The sequence below is a fragment of the Zingiber officinale genome, chromosome 2B, assembly GCF_018446385.1.
Source record: "Zingiber officinale cultivar Zhangliang chromosome 2B, Zo_v1.1, whole genome shotgun sequence".
NCBI lineage: Eukaryota > Viridiplantae > Streptophyta > Magnoliopsida > Zingiberales > Zingiberaceae > Zingiber > Zingiber officinale.
In genome coordinates this window covers 80,105,719-80,124,629 of record NC_055989.1, presented here as the reverse complement: position 1 = coordinate 80,124,629, position 18,911 = coordinate 80,105,719, and the positions used below count along the sequence as shown (strand labels likewise).

Genomic DNA, 18,911 nt, shown 5'->3' with positions numbered 1-18,911 from the left:
TAGCAACTTTAGTGTGCATTTATTTTAAGTTACCATGCATAATAACCTGGTTAAAATTATAGTCTTATAATGATAAGAGAGACAAAAAGTTATAATCTTATAAAAGAGCCAAAAATTAAAGAGGTACACAATACAATGGTCAATGGTCTCAATATTATATTGATGATTTGATTAATTCAGTTAATTTAATATTAATTTTATATAAATTATTTTTATTATTTTTAAATAAATTGATTAATTTAGTGTTAATTAAAATAATCGATTTTTAATTTGATTCGGTTCAATTTTAATAAAATTTTGATTGATTTGATTAGCCAATATTGATTTTTAATTAATTCGATTAATTTATAAATCAAATTAACTGAATACTTATCCTTATTTATATAGACTAAGTAAGATGTTATTTCTTCATGTCTCTTATTTTACCCCTCCAATTACTTTTACAAAGATGATATATTACATTTAATTTATTTATTAATGCTTGATAAGTACAGAAAGGCACACATGCAAATACGTACATAGGATAGCATCAACCTGAACAGATTTAAAGAAAAAAAAAATTATGATGGTTGATGCATCGGCAGATCAACCATCATAATTCTAGATAAGATGAAGTAGCTTCTTCAGCACCTACTGCAATATCTTATATCTCATCACACTATTTATTGTAATCTTAATTAAAAGTCGTCAATAGAAGATTTGGATGAGAGAACGCAAGCCCAAGATTGGTGAGAAGCTGTAGCCTGAGAAACCAGCAGCTATAAAGATACTCTTCCATTCTGCTTCGCTCCTCTCCTTCCCTGGCACAGGCGCCATCATGTGCACATCCAACAGAAGCTGCGTCTCTGTCGTTTCATCATGAATACTTCCATCCTCCTCATTCTCCAATTTCATCACCATTTCAAAAATTATCACCTTCCCTCCTTCCTCCTTTGGAGGAATCGCCTTCTTGCAATTTCGCAGTATCCTCACGCAGTCTTCGTCGTTCCAGTCATGCAATATCCACTGCATTAATTATATAGCAGCAGATGATTGATTGATTGATTATTAAGAAGCAAATTAAATGGAAGAAGAAGATGATTAATGACATTGCATGCCTTGAGAATCACTGCGTCTGCAAGGGGGACAAACTCGAACATGTCGCCGGCGATTGCGGTCACCGTTGGGTTTCCCTGCAGCGAAGCCACGACGTGCGGGAGATCGAACACGGCGCACTTGGTCTGCGGGAAGGCTTCAGCAATGGCGGTGGCCAGTGTGCCGCTCCCTCCTCCGACGTCCACCAGCGAGCGCAGGCCCCGGAAGACGTCGTCGCCGCACTGTTGGAGTATCAATTTCGCCACGAAACTGGCATCGGCGGCCATGCCGCTATTGAAATTAACGTTGAGCTCGGAGTTGTTCCCGGCCAACTCGAACAAGGACTTCCCGTGGAAGAGGTCGAAGGCGGTGGGTGGTTCACTGGCAGCGACGAACCACCTACTCAGGCAGTGCCAGGGGTCGACCATGACCGGATCGAGCATTGCGAGCACGAACGGGGACATGTTCTCTGCTTTGCTGGTCACGAGAAAGGAGGCCGAATTGGGGGTGAGGGCGTAGGCCTCTCCTTCCTCGTCGCTGGCGGTCGAGCTTGAGAAGAGGCCTGAGTGGACGAGCAGGCGCATGAGGCGGCGGAATGAGTCGGCTCTTGAAGGGGGAATAGAGAGCTTGGTGAGCAGAACGGAGAGAGGAAGAGGCTGGCCATGTCGATGGATTACGTCGGCGATGCCGAGCTCGGCGGCACACTTGAGGGCCATGGAGTTGACGTAGCTGAAGATGATGTTCCAAAGATGGCCGTGGCCTCGCATTAGCTCAGCCATGGTCACTTCTTGATCACCACGAATACCAATTTTATTCATGGATCCCATTTCTCATCAACTATGGATCTGATATATCATTACGATCATTCTCGGTGATGTATAAATAATACTCTAACGCCCATCGCATGACTTTAGAAAATTATTAAATTGCAAATTAAATTAATAGCCAAATGTTTATATAAATATAAACGAATAAACAATTTGCAAACGGTCCCACGGATGTGATTGTAAAATATTAAGAATAAATAAGGATTCGAATTTCGAATATTTAAAAAGTCTGTCTCTAATTATATATATATATAATTTTATATTCTAAATTTATTCGATAGAGATTTTATTCTTTAAAAGACTATTCTTTCATGATTTAGGGGGTGTTTGATTTAGGGAAATAGGAGTGAGGAATGAGAATGAGAATCATTGATTGTCATTATTAATATTTGGATTATGGGAATATGAATACAAATAAGGGAATGAATCTTTGAAATTAGGTAATAGCTCATTCCCATGTACCTCCCCTTCAATGAGACATTACCTCATTTTCATCAATCAAAATATTCCCTTATTCCAAAAATACCCTTGACCTAAAATTAAAATTTTCTCCCTTAATATCAAATATCAAAATATATTTATTTATTTTTTCTTTCGTATCACTTCTCTCTCCTTGTTTTCTCTCATCATATTTTCTCTCTCGTCATTTTATCATACACTTTCTCTCTCCTTAATCTCTCCTATAACACTCTTTTTTTTCTCATTACATTTTCTCTTTCATCATACTTTCTCTCTCCTCAATCTCTTCCATCGCACTCTCTTCCTTCTTTTTTTCTCATCATACTTTCTCACTCCTTAATTTCTCCCATCACACTCTCTTTTCTCTTTTTTTCTTATCACACTTTCACTCTCATCACATTTTCTCTCTCCTCAATCTCTCTTGTCACACTCCCTCCTTTTTTTTCCTCAACACACTTTCTCTCTCCTCAATCTCTCTCATCACACTCACTGGTTTTTTTTTCTTATCACACTTTCTCTCTCATCTTACTTTCTCTTTCACCGTACTCTCTCTCCTCAATCTCTCTCATCACACTCTCTCTCCTCATTTTTTTCTCATTATATTTTCTCTCTTTTCATCCTCACCCATCATACTTTCTCTCACATCATATTTTCTCTCTCATCTTCTCTCATCATGCTCTCTCATATCACTTTCTTTTCTCATTTTTTTTCATCACACTTTCTCTCTTTTCATTCATAGGCATCACACTTTCTCTCTCATCATACTTTCTCTCTCATCATTCTCTTTCATCATATTTTTCTCTCACATTCATCTTTCTCTCATATATAATTTTTTCTCTTATTTTCCTTTAAGGGTAAAAAAGAAAATTTTGATTTATTCCGATAGAAAATATACAACTAACCAAACATTATTTTTAAGAGTGATATTCATGCTCATATCCATTCTCATTCCACAATACAATAATTCTCATTCTGATTCCTATTCTTATGAATGAACCAAACACCCCTTAATCTTTACTTTTTATATAATACCAACTCGATTATGATAAATAAATCATACGGAACTATAGTTAATGCCATGCAAATATCAACCTAAAACGATTTGCATGTGAACCGAAGGAATCAGAAAACTAAAAACGTGTTCAAAGTGCTCCAACGAGGAGTTGAACGGTCGTATCCAAAATTGTTCTTCTTTCTTTTCGTTTTCTGGTCGTTGGATTTGGCCTGGATATAATCTCGACCGATGGTGGTGAAGAAATTAAACTAAAGGTCGCCGACAACGGCCTGCACTGCGGGGCCCACATAAAATTATTAGGATGTCTGTAATGACGGATTTCTTCTTAGATTTTGTAAATCCAATTACACCACTTTAAAAAACTGAGAATTAAGGTAGTCATCATCTAATTTTAATATTTATTTTTTTAAAAAAAAAAATTTAATCAAATGAATGTTATCAGACAACGTCCATTTGATAAAAATGAACAACACCAATTTTCCAAAATTGAACAATACCATTCATTTTAGTAAATAGTTAATATAAATAATGATGTGGTGGATTCAATATAAAATTATTAGTTGGATTTATGATTGTAAGAAGAGATTTATAAAAATTATAGAGTTTTTATTTTTGATGTGATAATGATATGACATAATAGGTCTCATGATAAAATTGAATTTATAAATTTAGGTTTAGAGTTACTCTAAGTTTCGCGTCATCATCTCAATGGATATATGAAATATTATTTTCTAAAATATAATTTGGTAAGAAAAAAAGTTATTATATCATATAAATAGATCATAACTTTGTTTAGATTTATTTATCAATTCAGACATTCTAATGACTGTATTTAAGATTGTCAGTTATAATCTAAATATTATTATACACGTGTCATAAATTTATTTAATAGAATGGTATAAATTTTTGCAGTACTTTTTATAGTTTAGTATTGTCATATATGACAAGTTAAGAATAAATAAGTTTCATTTTAGAATTCGAGAAGGATTTCATTTTAATTTTATTTATTAATTTCTAGTTTAAAAAAATGGTTACAAATACAAAGCTAAAGGCTACGGAGACTTATCTTAGTTTGGTTGTAATTATTTTCACATTATATATAATAATTTTTCACATGCACAATTCTCTTTTAAAATTTCGTGTCAATAATTAAGTGACATTGATCTTGTCGGGCAAAATTAAAAATGACTTTTATATATATATATATATATAACAACAATTAAGGCCTCTTTCATATATATATATATATATATATATATATAACAACAATTAAGGCCTCTTTTAAAACTACTGTTTGATAGAGTGTGTATATCAATTATATCGTGGAATGAAATAGGTAAAGGTCTATTACTTTGTCCCTATTGCATTTAAATAGAGATAGAGACCGTAGAGATAATTTTATAATTATTATTGACTATCTTAATTAATAAATGTAGATAACTAGTCCTAGGGCTATATATATATATATATAACAACAATTAAGGCCTCTTTAAAAACTACTATTTGATAGAGTGTGTATATCAATTATATCGTGGAATGAAATAGGTAAAGGTCTATTACTTTGTCCCTATTGCATTTAAATAGAGATAGAGACCGTAGAGATAATTTTATAATTATTATTGACTATCTTAATTAATAACTGAAATGTAGATAACTAGTCCTAGGGCTACAGTATTATAGTAAGATATTTAAATTATCATTTAAATATTCATGATTCGATCTCTAGTTATGATATATTTATAGATTTTTTTTTAAATGAAATATGCAACAAAAAGATATTGTGCTTCTCAATTTATATTGATGCCTGATAGATCGATCATCCAAGATTAGTAAGCTAACTAAATTTATTAATTTTTTTACGTAGATAACTGAGATTCTTACCCGGCTATTATGCATTATGCGTTCTTTCATCTATTATCTATTAAGATGTGTACATATAGAATTTTATTGTTTAAAAAAAAAAGCTTCTAATAGCCTTGCTCTACCATTTTATATGTGGCAAGTTGGCTTGTACAGTTTAATTTTTTTTAAGTTCTAAATTTATAGATAAATATCTATTTATAATCTATAACATTTTTGGGTTGGAATTTAGAATTATCATCGTCTATTATCGTATAAATTTTAAATTCTCACTATTTAGTCAACCCATATATAAATCATTATACATATCAATAGTCAATCCCCTCGGGACGGTGCGATGGTTAAGACATAAAGTATTATCACATGAGGTCTTGGGATCGAAACTCAGCATGACCGAGCATAACTTCCCCCATGTCTTGGCCATTTGTACTAATGACTAGTAGTCACCCGTGATTTACCTCCTCCGTGTTGACCTAGGGACGGGTTGGCGAGGGCGCTGGAGGCGAGCGAACGCTTTTTTTTTTTTCTTGCCACATTATACATATCAATAGTCATGTAATAGTCATGCATATGTAATTTACCTCTTCTATATTAATCTAATGGATGGATTGACGGAGATACTAAAGATAAATGAATTATCTTTTTACCACATTATAATTTCAACATGAATAAATATTATAAATTATCAATAGGTATACATACCAATGATATAAATCAACTAATTAAAAATGTATTTAAGATTGTGATCAATCTTGCTATAAATATTATTAGGCATTCTCTAAATTCTACTCTTTCATGTAGTTATAAATTTATAAAAATCTAAATAGTATAGATCTATCAATAGATTTTGATCAAAACTTATTGATTAATTTAGAGAGTTTCGATTGCACTCATTCTAAATCTTGTGAATTTTTAAACTATCAAGGAGTCCAAATGTACTCTTCTTTACTATTTTTGACCTTCCCTAATAGTGTCAAGGGGGAAAAAAGTCTTCAGTTAGAATGCTTGGCCCTGTTCTCCTTGACACCAGGCTCAAACTTTTTAGCTTAAAGTTAAAATAATACTGGAGCACCTGTGAGGAGGACACCTTTGTTGGGACCTTGATGTCCGCTAGAGGAGAGGGGGAAGGGGGAGGTAAATAGCGTCTCATCCAAAACGTCATTTCCTACAATGATTAGTACCCACAGTGGAATACAAAAATAAATACTAACAATAGAAAGCAAACATAACACGTTGATTTAACGTGGTTCCGAGATAAAGCTCCTACTCCACGGCTATCTGTAAGGTGGACGATCCCAATCCGTCATAGATGATTTCCCGGAGAACTTCCGACTAGCTCGCGTAGCTCCTTGTGGGTGGAGAAACCTCACCACAATCTCATACAAGAACGCTAGATCACTTGGGCACTTGGAGACTCTAATTAAGATTAACCACCACTAATTTCGTCAATCTTGGCTAAGCACACCGAGCTCTATTAAATAGAACTCGGGAGGAAAACACCTACTATTTTCCTCGCCACCAATCGACTGGTAATAAGTGAAATTTGACAGTTACAAGTCAACGGTCGGCTACCAGTCGACTGATGAAAACACCAATCGAGTGCTACAGTATTGCTATAGTAACACTATAGTACTGCTACAGTACGGTACAACAATGCTGCAATGACGCTACAGTAACCCCCTAACCCTAGGATTTAACTCCCGAGTACATTCACTCAGTACTCATCCTCGGTCGACCAACCTAGACATTCACTCAGCACTCGTCCTCGCCCGACCAACCTAGACCTAGTCTTCTAGCCTCCTCCATCAGCCTTGCATCCCTCGGATGCCTCCCCATCCTTCACGTCTTGCCTTCTGGAGCTTCCATCGGCCTTGTCATTGTTGTTGGGTCTTCCTTTTCCAAGAGGTCGTGCCTCCAGAATTTCATATATTGCCAAGTCACACTTGGACTTACGTTGCCAAGACTACATATTTGGACTTACACCGTCAAGACTCATCCTTGGACTTTCTCCTTTTGCCAAGATCATACTTGGACTTTCCTTGTTGTACCTATATCCTACACACTCACAATGCATATCAAATACAATAATAAACCTAACTTAAACCTTTGTGCAAACATCAAAATCTAGGGCCGTTAGATTGCTCCAACAACCTTTAGACGCCTTACTGCCTTAAATATCTACAGGACTTGAAATATGTACAATCTGAACTCTCTAAGTCAATCAGTGGATTTTGACTGAAATCTACTACAGACCTAGGCTATTTGGATTTCTATAAACTTGTACTCATCTGGTAGAATTAAGTGAGCGGAAGATAGATATGATGTTAAATCTTGGTTCTGATAAAGAAACACTGTGGGCTTGGTGTGGTAGGCCAGGACCACATTTGGCATGATCTTCCCACACCATGTGGAGACCAGACCCCTAATGGGCCTGGTGTGGGGATACTGTTATATCTAAGAGGTGTCTTAAGGTAATCGCCTTATAGTATGTACTATTTATTGAATAAATAAAGATTCACTATTTGAGTGCATGTTTAATATGTGTTTGATTGAATCTTAAACTCACTTACTGAATGTCCGCAATACGATTCATACATGAGAGAACTTGTGATTGGATCATAACTAGTGATCATCTCTACATATATAATTATGAATGTATAAAAATATTTCCTAGTCGATGAATTGATAAGTTAGGATGCCATCGATTCAGTAAGACTAGTATGTGTTATATATTGGTACTCCAAGATAGTTTTGATGTGATCAACCAAGTCAGGTTAGGTCCTGTTGATTTTTAACCCTGTGTCTAAGTGTGCAAGAACTTAGGAGCATAGGAAGTTGAGCAAAAGACACAGATAGCGAGATGGATGACACGGGAGAGAGTTGAGGGGCTCGGTGCGTCCGAGGGATGAGATGCTGCAAAAGAGTACGCGGGTGGACGAGAAGGAAGCGTCTAGTGTTTTCGAGGGACGAGAAGTTGGAGCGGAAAGTTGCTCGAGGAGAAGAGCAAAAGATGCAGCCAGCGAGAAGGACGGCACGGAAGAGAGTCGACGAGCTCGGTGCGTCCTAGGGACGAGGCGCTACAAAAGAGTACGCCGACGGACGAGAAGGAAGCATGCGGTGATTCCGAGGAACGAGAAGCCAAGAGCGGAAAGTTGCTCGAGAAGGCCGAAAGTTAGGTTCAAATAAGCCCTATTTAGGATGCCCGAGATCACCCAAGCGAGCGGAGCCGAAGCGGAAGACTCGGATCAAGGCGAGCGGAACCGGAGTAGAAGACCAGGACCGAAAGTCAATAAAATGTTGACTTTTCGGTCCAGGGTGCCCGGATCGTGATGTTTATCCAAAACACATCAAACACGATATATTGTGATGGAGATAAAGTCAGACGCCTGGAACCCTTCCTGACGCTCCGACCAGGGCTATAAATGCAACCCTAGTTCTAGAAGCTAGAACATGACTAGACAAACACTTGTAATTAATTCTACTTGATTCTAACTTTGTTATTGTGAGCCATCAACGTTATAAGAGGATTTTCCTCCTGATGGAGACTTTGATAGCGAGCTTCAACTACCTTGGATTAACAACCTCCCTGGTTGTAACCAAGTAAATCATTTGTGCCTCTTCTTTCTTTTAGTCTCTTATTTATTATATGCAAGTCTTAGTTTAATTTAGCTTGTAAAGTCCGAAAAAGGTTGTTTTAATTTTACAAGGATATTCACACCCTCTAGCCGGCCGCCCAAGGGTCCTAACAAGTGATATCAGAGGCAGGAAGGCTTAAAAGGACTAACCGTTGACTGAAGCAAACAAGAAATGGCCGGAGTTAGCATCTACCCGCCAACGTTCGAGGGGAAGTTCACGTTTTGGAAGGGACGAATGGAGGTATTTCTTAAAATAGGTTTTAATATTTTATTAATAATGAAATATGGTTATGAAGCACCGAAGAACACGAACGGAGAAGAAATCGAAAAACATCTCTGGACCAAAAGCAGCGTGACGATTTTACGTCAAATGATAAGGCTGAATTTCATCTTTTAAGCATACTACCGGTTGAAGATCTCGACAAAATTGGTGACTACCAAAGTGCAAAAAAAATTTTGGGAAAAGTTCTTAAGCTTTATGACCAAAAGAAGCCGAATCCAACTCCTCGATGACCACCAAGTCATAATCAGAAGAATCTAAAATTGAGGAAATTGCCGGAACAACTCTAATAGCCGAGTACCTACTAGAAGATGAAGCAAGCTCATCCTCAATGAACAACGAAAGCATCGATGAAGAGGGAGCATCATTAGAGGAAAGCATCACTACAGGAGGAGCATCAGAAATCAATATGGTAAGTCAAGTAAGTAAACTTCCTCTAGAGCAATTATATAAATTTATACAAATGCTAAGTAAATCATTGGATAAGAAGAGAACAAAGTATATCAAATCAAAGAAAGAATTTGCATGTCTAAAAGAAGAATTTGAGAAATTAATAGATAAAAATTCAATATTAAAAGATAAAATAAAAATATTAGAAAAGGATAATTCATTCATAAATGTTTCTCTTGTTCCATAAAAAAATTTCAAATATCATTGAAAGTTGAATTGATATTATAAATTTCACAAGGGGCAAATTATATAATTATCTAGAAAACATGTTCCAAAAAAATTCTTGATAAATCCAGTAGATAAGAACCTATATTAGGTTCAAAAATCATATTTAAATTAAGTATCTTTGCATGATTTATGTTAGAAATTAATTAGAACTTAATTTTTTAGAAAGAAAACTTTTTCGAACTTTTTGTTAGGTAAATTTTCTATAAACTCTTGAAAAGTCAATTATTGAAATTTTACATTTATGTAAAGTCACTTGTTATTATATATTCTCAGAAAATATCTCAATTTTTTTTAATAACTATGCTTAAGCATTTTTTTAAATCTGATTTTATGTAGAACAGAAGTTATTTTTGCTGAACATTATATATTTTTTTTACTGCTCTACTATTGTAAAATTTGTCATAATTTTCTTTCCCCAAATCAAAAAAATCAAGATTTTCAACTGCTTAAACTTCTTGTTTTTCTTAGATTTTTTTTAAAAAAAACCTTAGACTTTTTAGACTTTCTAAGTAATATGTTTAACATACCTCACTTTTAATGTGATCAAAAGGGAAAGTAGTAAAGATTAAGTTTAGGGGGAGGGTAGTACAAAAATCTAAATTTTAATTTTTGCACTTAATTTTTGTACTTGCAAATCTTTTTTATAAACTGCTATTTGGGTACCCTAACTTAACTTGGATTTGATCACAACAAAAAGGGAGAGATTGTTGGTATCTCAAAGTCAAGCACAGAAAGTCAAGCAAAAGATGCAGCTAGCGGGAAGGACGACACGAGAGAGATCCGACCAGCTCCGTGCGTCTGAGGGACGAGATGTTGCTGAAGAGTATGCGGGCGGGTGAGAAGGGAGCGTTGATAACTATGATTTTACTACATTATCTTGATTCTTAATGCAAATTTTTAATGATCTTCTCATAGATTGAACTTATATTTACATCATATTTCATTAATTACATTTAATCTTAGACTTAATTATAAATTGGATTATAATCATGGTATTAGATGCTAATATTCTATATATTCTTTATAGGCATCAAAAGGGTCATGAACCCGATTAGATCAGACCACATTTGGGCTCAAATCTAGGGCTAAACAAGACGATCAAGCCTTGGAGTGATTTGGACAGTTCATCTAAGATTGGAGCAGATCTAAGTCATCCAGTGAAGATCCGGTTCACCCAACCTAATGAGGAGCAGATCTCAGTCGTAGATGTAGATCTAGAGGTTTTGATCCAGATCTGAGATGTTTCCACTGTTGATCAAGATCCGAACATTCTGGACGGTCCGATCAGATTTGAGGTTGATTTAAATAGTGAGAAGCTACAGTGATTCGACGATCGGCGTCTCCTCGCGATTTTAGTATTGTTCACTGTCTTCTTCCTTAGCGACGCCCGACACTCCCGCTCCACTTCCAGACCTGAGAACCGAATTTCTTCATACCCTGCAAGCTTTCAACGATCCGGCGACCAACAATCGAGGTACAGATCGAGATTTGTGGGCATTCTCCGATCTTCGATTTTTCTTCCATGATCCACCATAATCACAGATTAGAGGGTGTTCCCCAGATATGTGATCTTCAATTATTCATAGAGGCTCGAAGGGCGTTCCCAGAAGCTTCTACATAATTTCCCCCTCCATCTTCATTAGCATGCTATTGAATCGATCCAATCAATCGATTGAAGCATCTCTGTTCTTCAGTGGCTGGCAAATTCAGGTGATTTCGAGCTCGAAAGGAGTTCCCAAAAGTTACGAGCATCATCTGAATAAGCTAGGAGTGCATGTAGTTCGCTGGAGATTGCCCGAAGGGTGTTCCCAGAGGCAATTCTGTTTCATAGCAAAGAGGAGAGGTTTGGTTTCGGATTTAGGGTGTGAAATGTTATTTGTTCTTGTTTTTCATTGATTTCTCATACATTTTCTCAGATATGATAATATGATAGTTTAGATTGCAGTTTACTTTCTATTTTGAATTTCCTATTTCGGTTTACACAAGTTAGTGTTAGTTTAAATGCTTGAATTTAGAAAAACTTTTGATCTATTCACTGAATCTATTGTTGTTGTGATTGAGTTTAATTGTTGAATGCTTAAACTTGAGGTTTTGATTATTTACCTCTGTTCAATGATATTGAGAATGAGCTTTTGAGTTTAATTGTTGAATTAGATTGTAATTGTGAATTGGATGACACTTCGGTACCTACAAGTTTGTTTGAACTTTTGAGTTTCCTTGTTACTGTGATTGGGAATTGAAAATATGGTAATTGAATTACTTGATTTAATGATGCATTAGAATCCAAATTTAATTGATGCTAATTTGGTGGAAAGAAAGTGGATTATGTTTAGATGTGAACAATATTTCTTTAATCCCATTTTAAATTATTTTAGTGCACTATTGAGAATCATATGTATTCAATTTGCAATGTGAATCAAATGGAAAAACATTAATTGACCTTGTTGATGTAAGAATTCAATTTTAATCAATTTTAGAATTCACACATATTTACTAGTTATCCTTGGAAAAATACGACTTAGGACTCCTTACTACAACACTTATTTTTAGTTTAGTTGAGTTCCCAATCTTTATTAATTTGAAACGCCTTGTGACATGCGAAAAGGTGAACATCAAACGTGCAGTATTTCCGAGGGGCGAGAACCTGAAACGGAAGGTTGCTCGAGGAGAAGAGCAAAAGATACAACCAGCAAGAAGGACGTCACGGGAGAAAGTTGACGAGCTCGGTGCATCCGAGGGATGAGGCGCTGCGGAAGAGTATGCCGACGGACGAGAAGGAAACACGTGGCGATTCCGAGGGACAAGAAGCCTAGAGCGGAACGTTGCTCAAGAAGGCCAAAAGTTTCGGGTGAGCCCTATTCCGGACGACCGAGATAACCCAAGCAAGCGGAGTCGGAGTGAAAGGCCCGTATCAAGGTGAGCGGAACTGGAGTCGAAGACCGGAACTAAAAGTCAACAAAATGTTGACTTTTTGGTCCGGGGTGCCCCGACCCAGTCCGGGGCACCCGAAACCCTTCCGGGCGCCTGAACCGTGATGTTTATCTAGAATACATCAAACACGATATGTTACGAAGGGGATAAAGCTTTATCCCCCTCCAAGCGCCTAAAACCTTTTCAGGCGCTCCAACCAGAACTATAAATACAACCTTGATCCCAGAAGCTAGAACAGGACTTGAGAAACACTTATAATTGATTTTACTTGATTCTAGCTTTGTTATTGTGAGCCATCAGCGTTGTAAGAAGTTTCGCCGCCTGAAGGAGACTTTGATAGTGAGTTTTAACTACCTTGGATTAACAATCTCCCTAGTTGTAACCAAGTAAATTGTTTGCGCCTCTTCTTTTTTTTAGTCTCTTATTTATTATATGCAAGTGTTAGTTTAATTTAGGTTGTAAAGTTCGAGAAAGGTTGTTTTAATTTTGCAGGGCTATTCACACCCCTCTAGCCGGCCGCCCAAGGGTCCTAACATTATACTCCTTGATTTATTCAAATAGTTATTCCTCACTTACCGGAGACATTGAGATATTGCGAGTTAAATATGAATGCTAGTTATGGTAACTAGTTCATGTTGGTGCGCTTTACACTAACGATCTAACTCAGGTTTTGATGAATGAGAATTAGGTTTGTTGTGATCTAACCACTTGATTAAGTGTGCAGGAAATCTAGCTAGGTCAATGGGTCAACCGGATAGCTGGTACGAAATCTAGCTAGGTCAACAAGCCGACCGGATAGCTGGTATAAATCCAACTAGGTCGACGGGCCAACCAAATAACTAGTACGAAATCCAGCTAGGTCGACAGGCCGACGGGATAGTTGGTACGAAGTTGAGCTAAGTCAACGAGCTGACCGGATAGCTGTCACGAAGTCCAGACACGTCGATGGGCTGACCGGATGTCTGACAAACTGGTAAGTTAAGATAAGTCACTGGAGGGGAGTGACCAAGTGAGGACGCATCTCAGTTGAAGGGACAGTAGGCGTTGATCCAATTTAGGTCCATTTGAGATCTCTAAGCTGAGACCTTGACTAGTTCCTGGTCCTGGAAGGACAGGAACTAATTACTATTCTGTATTATTATTAAATTATCCTAATACTTATTTTGTAGATATTTTTGGACTAACATTGTTTTGCAAGGTAAAAAGAAGAAAATTGTCTTCAGATGAACAATGTCCGAAGGTATCTTCAAACAATATAGACGCCTTCGTACTATTCATAGAAAACGTCTTTAGTGACTATAAAAGATATTTTCTATAGGATAAACTTTTAACGTTATAACGAATAAGTATGGGACTGTTTGGGATCAAACTTGTCTTACTTTTATATAATACCAACTCGATTATGATAAATAAGTCATGCGGAACTATAGTTAATTCCATGCAAATAAATCATGCATTTGAACCGAAGGAATCAGAAAACTAAAAACGTGTTCAAAGTGCTCCAACGAGGAGTTGAACGGTCGTATCCAAAATTGTTCTTCTTTCTTTTCGTTTTCTGGTCGTTGGATTTGGCCTAGATATAATCTCGACCGATGGTGGTGAAGAAACAAAAGGTCGCTGACAACGGCCTGCACTGCGGGGCCCACGTAAATTATTAGAGTGCCTGTAATTATGGATTTACACAATTTAAGAAGTTGAGTTTTATAAACCTAATTACATTGCATTACTTTAAAAAATTAAGAATTAAAGACGTTAACATCTAATTTTGGATACTAGCTTGTGCTTTTAAGAATAAAAAAATATTTAATACACATGAGTCTCATGCTAATTGTCAGGTAAATGCTTATTTTTTTTAAAAAAAATAAACTTAATCAAATGAACGTTACTCGACAACGTCCGACAAAAATGAACAACGTCAATTTTTCAAAATTAAATAACAATGTTCATTTTAATAAATAGTTAATATAGATAATGATGTGGTGGATTCAATATAAAGTTATTTGTTAGGTTTATGATTATAGAAAGAGGTTTATAAAAATTATAAAGTTTTTACTTTTGATGTGACAGTGATATAACATAGTAAGTCTCATGATGAAATTGGATTTATAAGTTTAGGTTTACTATTACTCTAAGTTTCCAGTCACCATCTCAGATGGATATATGAAATATTATTTTTTAAAATATAATTTGGTAAGAAAAAAAAGTTATTATATCATATAAATAGATCATAACTTTGTTTAGATTTATTAACCAATTCAGACATTATAATGACTGTATTTAAGATTCAGTTCTAATCTAAATATTATTATACACGTGTCATAAATTTATTTAATAGAATGGTATAAATCTTTGCAGTACTTTTTATAGTTTAGTATTGTCATATATGACAAGTTAAGAATAAATAAGTTTCATTTTAGAATTCGAGAAGGATTTCATTTTAATTTTATTTATTAATTTCTAGTTTAAAAAAATGATTACAAATACAAAGCTAAAGGCTACGGATACATTTGGTTGTAATTATTTTTCACATTATGTATAATAATTTTTCACATGCACAATTCGCTTTTAAAATTTCGTGTCAATAGGTAAGTGACATTTAACTTGTCGGGCAAAATTAAAAATGACTATATATATATATATATATATCCAAATGATAGAATTTTAGGTTATCAAAAATATTCATGGTTTGATGCCCATATATATTTATAGAAATTTTTTCTTTAAATAAAATATACAACAAAAAGATGCTGCGTTTCTCAATTTATACTGATGATCGATAGATCGATCATCCAGGGTTAATAAACTAATTAGATTTATTATTTTTTTTACATAGATAACTGAAATTCTTAGCCGAGTATTATGTAAGCTAACTAGATTTATTAATTTTTTTAACGTAGATAACTGAAATTCTTAGCCAAGTATTATGCGTTCTTTCATCTATTTTCTATTAAGGTGTGTACATATAGAATTTTATTGTTTTAAAAAAATAAGAACCGAAGAACACGAATGGAGAAGAAATCGAAAAACATCTCTGGACCAAAAGCAGCACGACGATTTTACGTCAAATGGTAAGGTTGAGTTTCATCTTTTAAGCATACTACCGGTTGAAAATCTCGACAAAATTGGTAATTACCAAAGTGCAAAAGAACTTTGGAAAAAGTTCTTAAGCTTCATGATCAAAAGAAGTCGAATCCAACTCCTCGATGGATACCAAGTCATCATTAGAAGAATCTGAAAAGAGGAAATTGTCAGAACAACTCTAATAGCTGAGTACCTACCAGAAGACGAAGCAAGCTCATCCTCAATGAACAATGAAAGCATCGATGAAGAAGAAGCATCGTTAGAGGAAAGCATCACTACAAGGGGAGCATCAGAAATCAATATGGTAAGTCAAGTAAGTATACTTCCTTTAGAGAGATTATATAAATTTGTACATATGCTAAGTAAATCATTGTATAAGAAGATAACAAAGTATATCAAATCAAATTTTTGCATGTCTAAACGAAGAATTTGAGAAATTAATAGATAAAAATTTAAAATTAAAAGATAAAATAAAAATATTAGAAAAGGATAATTCATGTATAAATGTTTCTCTTGTTTCGTAAAAAAGTTCTAAATCATTTTTGATAAATCTAGTAGCTAGGAACCTATATTGAGTTCAAAAATCATATTTAAATTAAGTATCTTTGCATGATTTATGCTAGAAATTAATTAGAACTTAATTTTTTAGAAAGAAATATTTTTCGAACTTTTTGTTGGTAAATTTTCTATAAACTCTCGAAAAGTCAATTATTGAAAATTTACATTTATGTAAAGTTACTTGCTATTATATATTCTCAGAAAATATATCAAATTTGTTAAATAACTACACTTAAGCATTTTTTTAAATCTGATTTTATGTAGAACAGAAGTTATTTGCTAAACATTATTATTTTTTTTACTGCTCTACCATTGTAAAAATTTTCAGAATTTTCTTTCTCCAAATCTAAAAGATCTAGATTTTCAACTGTTTAAACTTTTTTTTTAATTTTTTTTAAAAAAAAACCCTTAGACTTTTTAGACCTTCCCATTAATATGTTTAACATACCCCACTTTTAATGTGATCAAAAGGGGGAGTAGTAAAGATTAAGTTTAGGGGGAGGGTAGTACAAAATTTTAAATTTTAATTTTTACACTTAATTTTTGTACTTGTAAATCTTTTTTTATAAACTACTATTTGTTATCCTAACTTAACTTGGGTTTGATCACATCAAAAAGGGGAAGATTGTTGGTATCCCAAGGTAGTTTTGATGTGATCAACCAAGTTAGGTTAGGTTCTGTTGGTTTTAATCTTGTGTCTAACTGTGCAGGAACTTATGAGCATAGGAAGTCAAGCAAAAGGTGCAGCTAGCGAGAAGGACGACACGGGAGAGATCCGACGGGCTCGGTGCGTCGGAGGGACGAGATGCTGCGAAAGAATATACAGGCAGGCGAGAAGAGAGCGTGTAGTGTTTCCGAGGGCGGAAGGTTGCTCGAGGAGAAGAGCAAAAGATACAGCTAGCAATAAGGATGACACGGGAGAAAGTCGACGAGTTCAGTGCGTTCGAGGGACGAAGCGCTGCGGAAGAGTATGCCAGCTGACGAGAAGGAAGCACGTGGTGATTCCGAGGGATGAGAAGTCAGGAGCGGAAGGTTGCTCGAGAAGGCCGGAAGTTTTAGGTGAGCCCTATTCCAGACGGCCGAGATCACCCAAGCAAGCAGAGCCGGAGCGAAAGACCTGGATTAAGGCGAGCGGAACTGGAGTGGAAGACCGGAATTGAAAGTCAACAAAATGTTGACTTTTTGGTCCGGGGTGCCCCAACCCAGTCCGGGGCGCCCAAAACCCTTCCGGGCCCGGACCGTGATGTTTATCTAGAACGCGTCAAATGTGATCTGTTGTGAAGGAGATAAAGTTTTATCCCCCTCCAAGCACCTAGAACCCTTCCAAGCACCCCAACTAGGGTTATAAATACAGCCCTGATCCCAGAAGCTAGAACAGAACTTGAGAAACACTTGTAATTAATTCTACCTTATTCTAGCTTTGTTATTGTGAGCCATCAATGTTGTAAGAGGTTTTTCCGCCTAAAGGAGATTTTGATAGTGAGGTTTAACTACCTTGAATTAACAACCTCCCCGGTTGTAACCAAGTAAATGGTTTGCGCCTCTTCTTTCTTTTAGTCTCTTATTTATAATATGCAAATGTTAGTTTAATTTACCTTGTAAAGTCCAAGAAAGGTTGTTTTAATTTTGCAGGGCAATTCACACCCCTCTATCTGGCCGCCCAAGGGTCCTAACATTATACTCCTTGATTTATTCAAATAGCTATTCCTCACTGAAAGGAAACATTGAGATATTGCGAGTTAAATGTGAATGCTAGTTATGATAACTAATTCACGTTGGTGCGGGTTGCACTAACGGTCTAACTCGGTTTTTGATGAATGACAAGTAAGTTAAGTTAGGTTTGTTGTGATCTAACCACTTGATTAAGTGTGCAGGAAATCCAGCTAGGTTAACGGGTCGACCGGATGGATGATACGAAATCTAGCTAGGTCAACGGGCCGACTGAATAGATGGTACGAAATCTAGCTAGGTCGACGACCTGACTGGATAGCTAGTACGAAATCCAGCTAGGTCGACGATCCGACCGGATAATTGGTATGAAGTTCAGCTAGGTCAACGGGCTGACCGGATAGCTGGCACGAAGTCCAAACAGATCGACGAGTTGACTGGATGTCTAGCAAAATGATAAGTTACGGTAAGTCACTGAAGGAGAGTGACCAAGTGAGGACACGTCTCGGTTGAAGGGATAATAGGTGTTGATCTAATTTAGGTCCATTTGGGATCCCTAAGCTGAGACCTTGACTAGTGTTGGTGCGATTAGCACTAACGGTCTAACTCAGGTTTTGATGAATGACAAATCAGGTTAAGTTAGGTTGGTAATCTAACACTCTGACCGAGTGTGCAGACGAAGTCCAGACAGGTCGATAGGCTGACCGGATGTCTGACACGAAATCCAAGCGGGTCGACGGGCTGACCGGATGCTTGGCGAGAAGTCCAGCTAGGTCGACGGGCTGAACGGATAGCTGGCGAGAAGTCCAAGCGGGTCAACGGGCTGACCGGACGCTTGGCGAGAA

The 18,911-nt window shown here is 36.0% G+C and overlaps 1 protein-coding gene across 1 annotated transcript; it reads right to left on the bottom strand.

Annotated features, from left to right (window-relative positions):
* Positions 1 to 468: 468 nt before the first annotated feature.
* LOC122049225 (trans-resveratrol di-O-methyltransferase-like) lies at positions 469 to 1,900 on the bottom strand. The gene is made up of 2 exons (XM_042610640.1): positions 1,098 to 1,900; positions 469 to 1,005 (listed from the first exon to the last, which is right to left on the bottom strand). Exons 1-2 carry the CDS (start codon positions 1,890 to 1,892, stop codon positions 688 to 690), a joined length of 1,113 nt encoding a protein of 370 aa, XP_042466574.1. The 5' UTR covers positions 1,893 to 1,900; the 3' UTR covers positions 469 to 687.
* Positions 1,901 to 18,911: the final 17,011 nt, after the last annotated feature.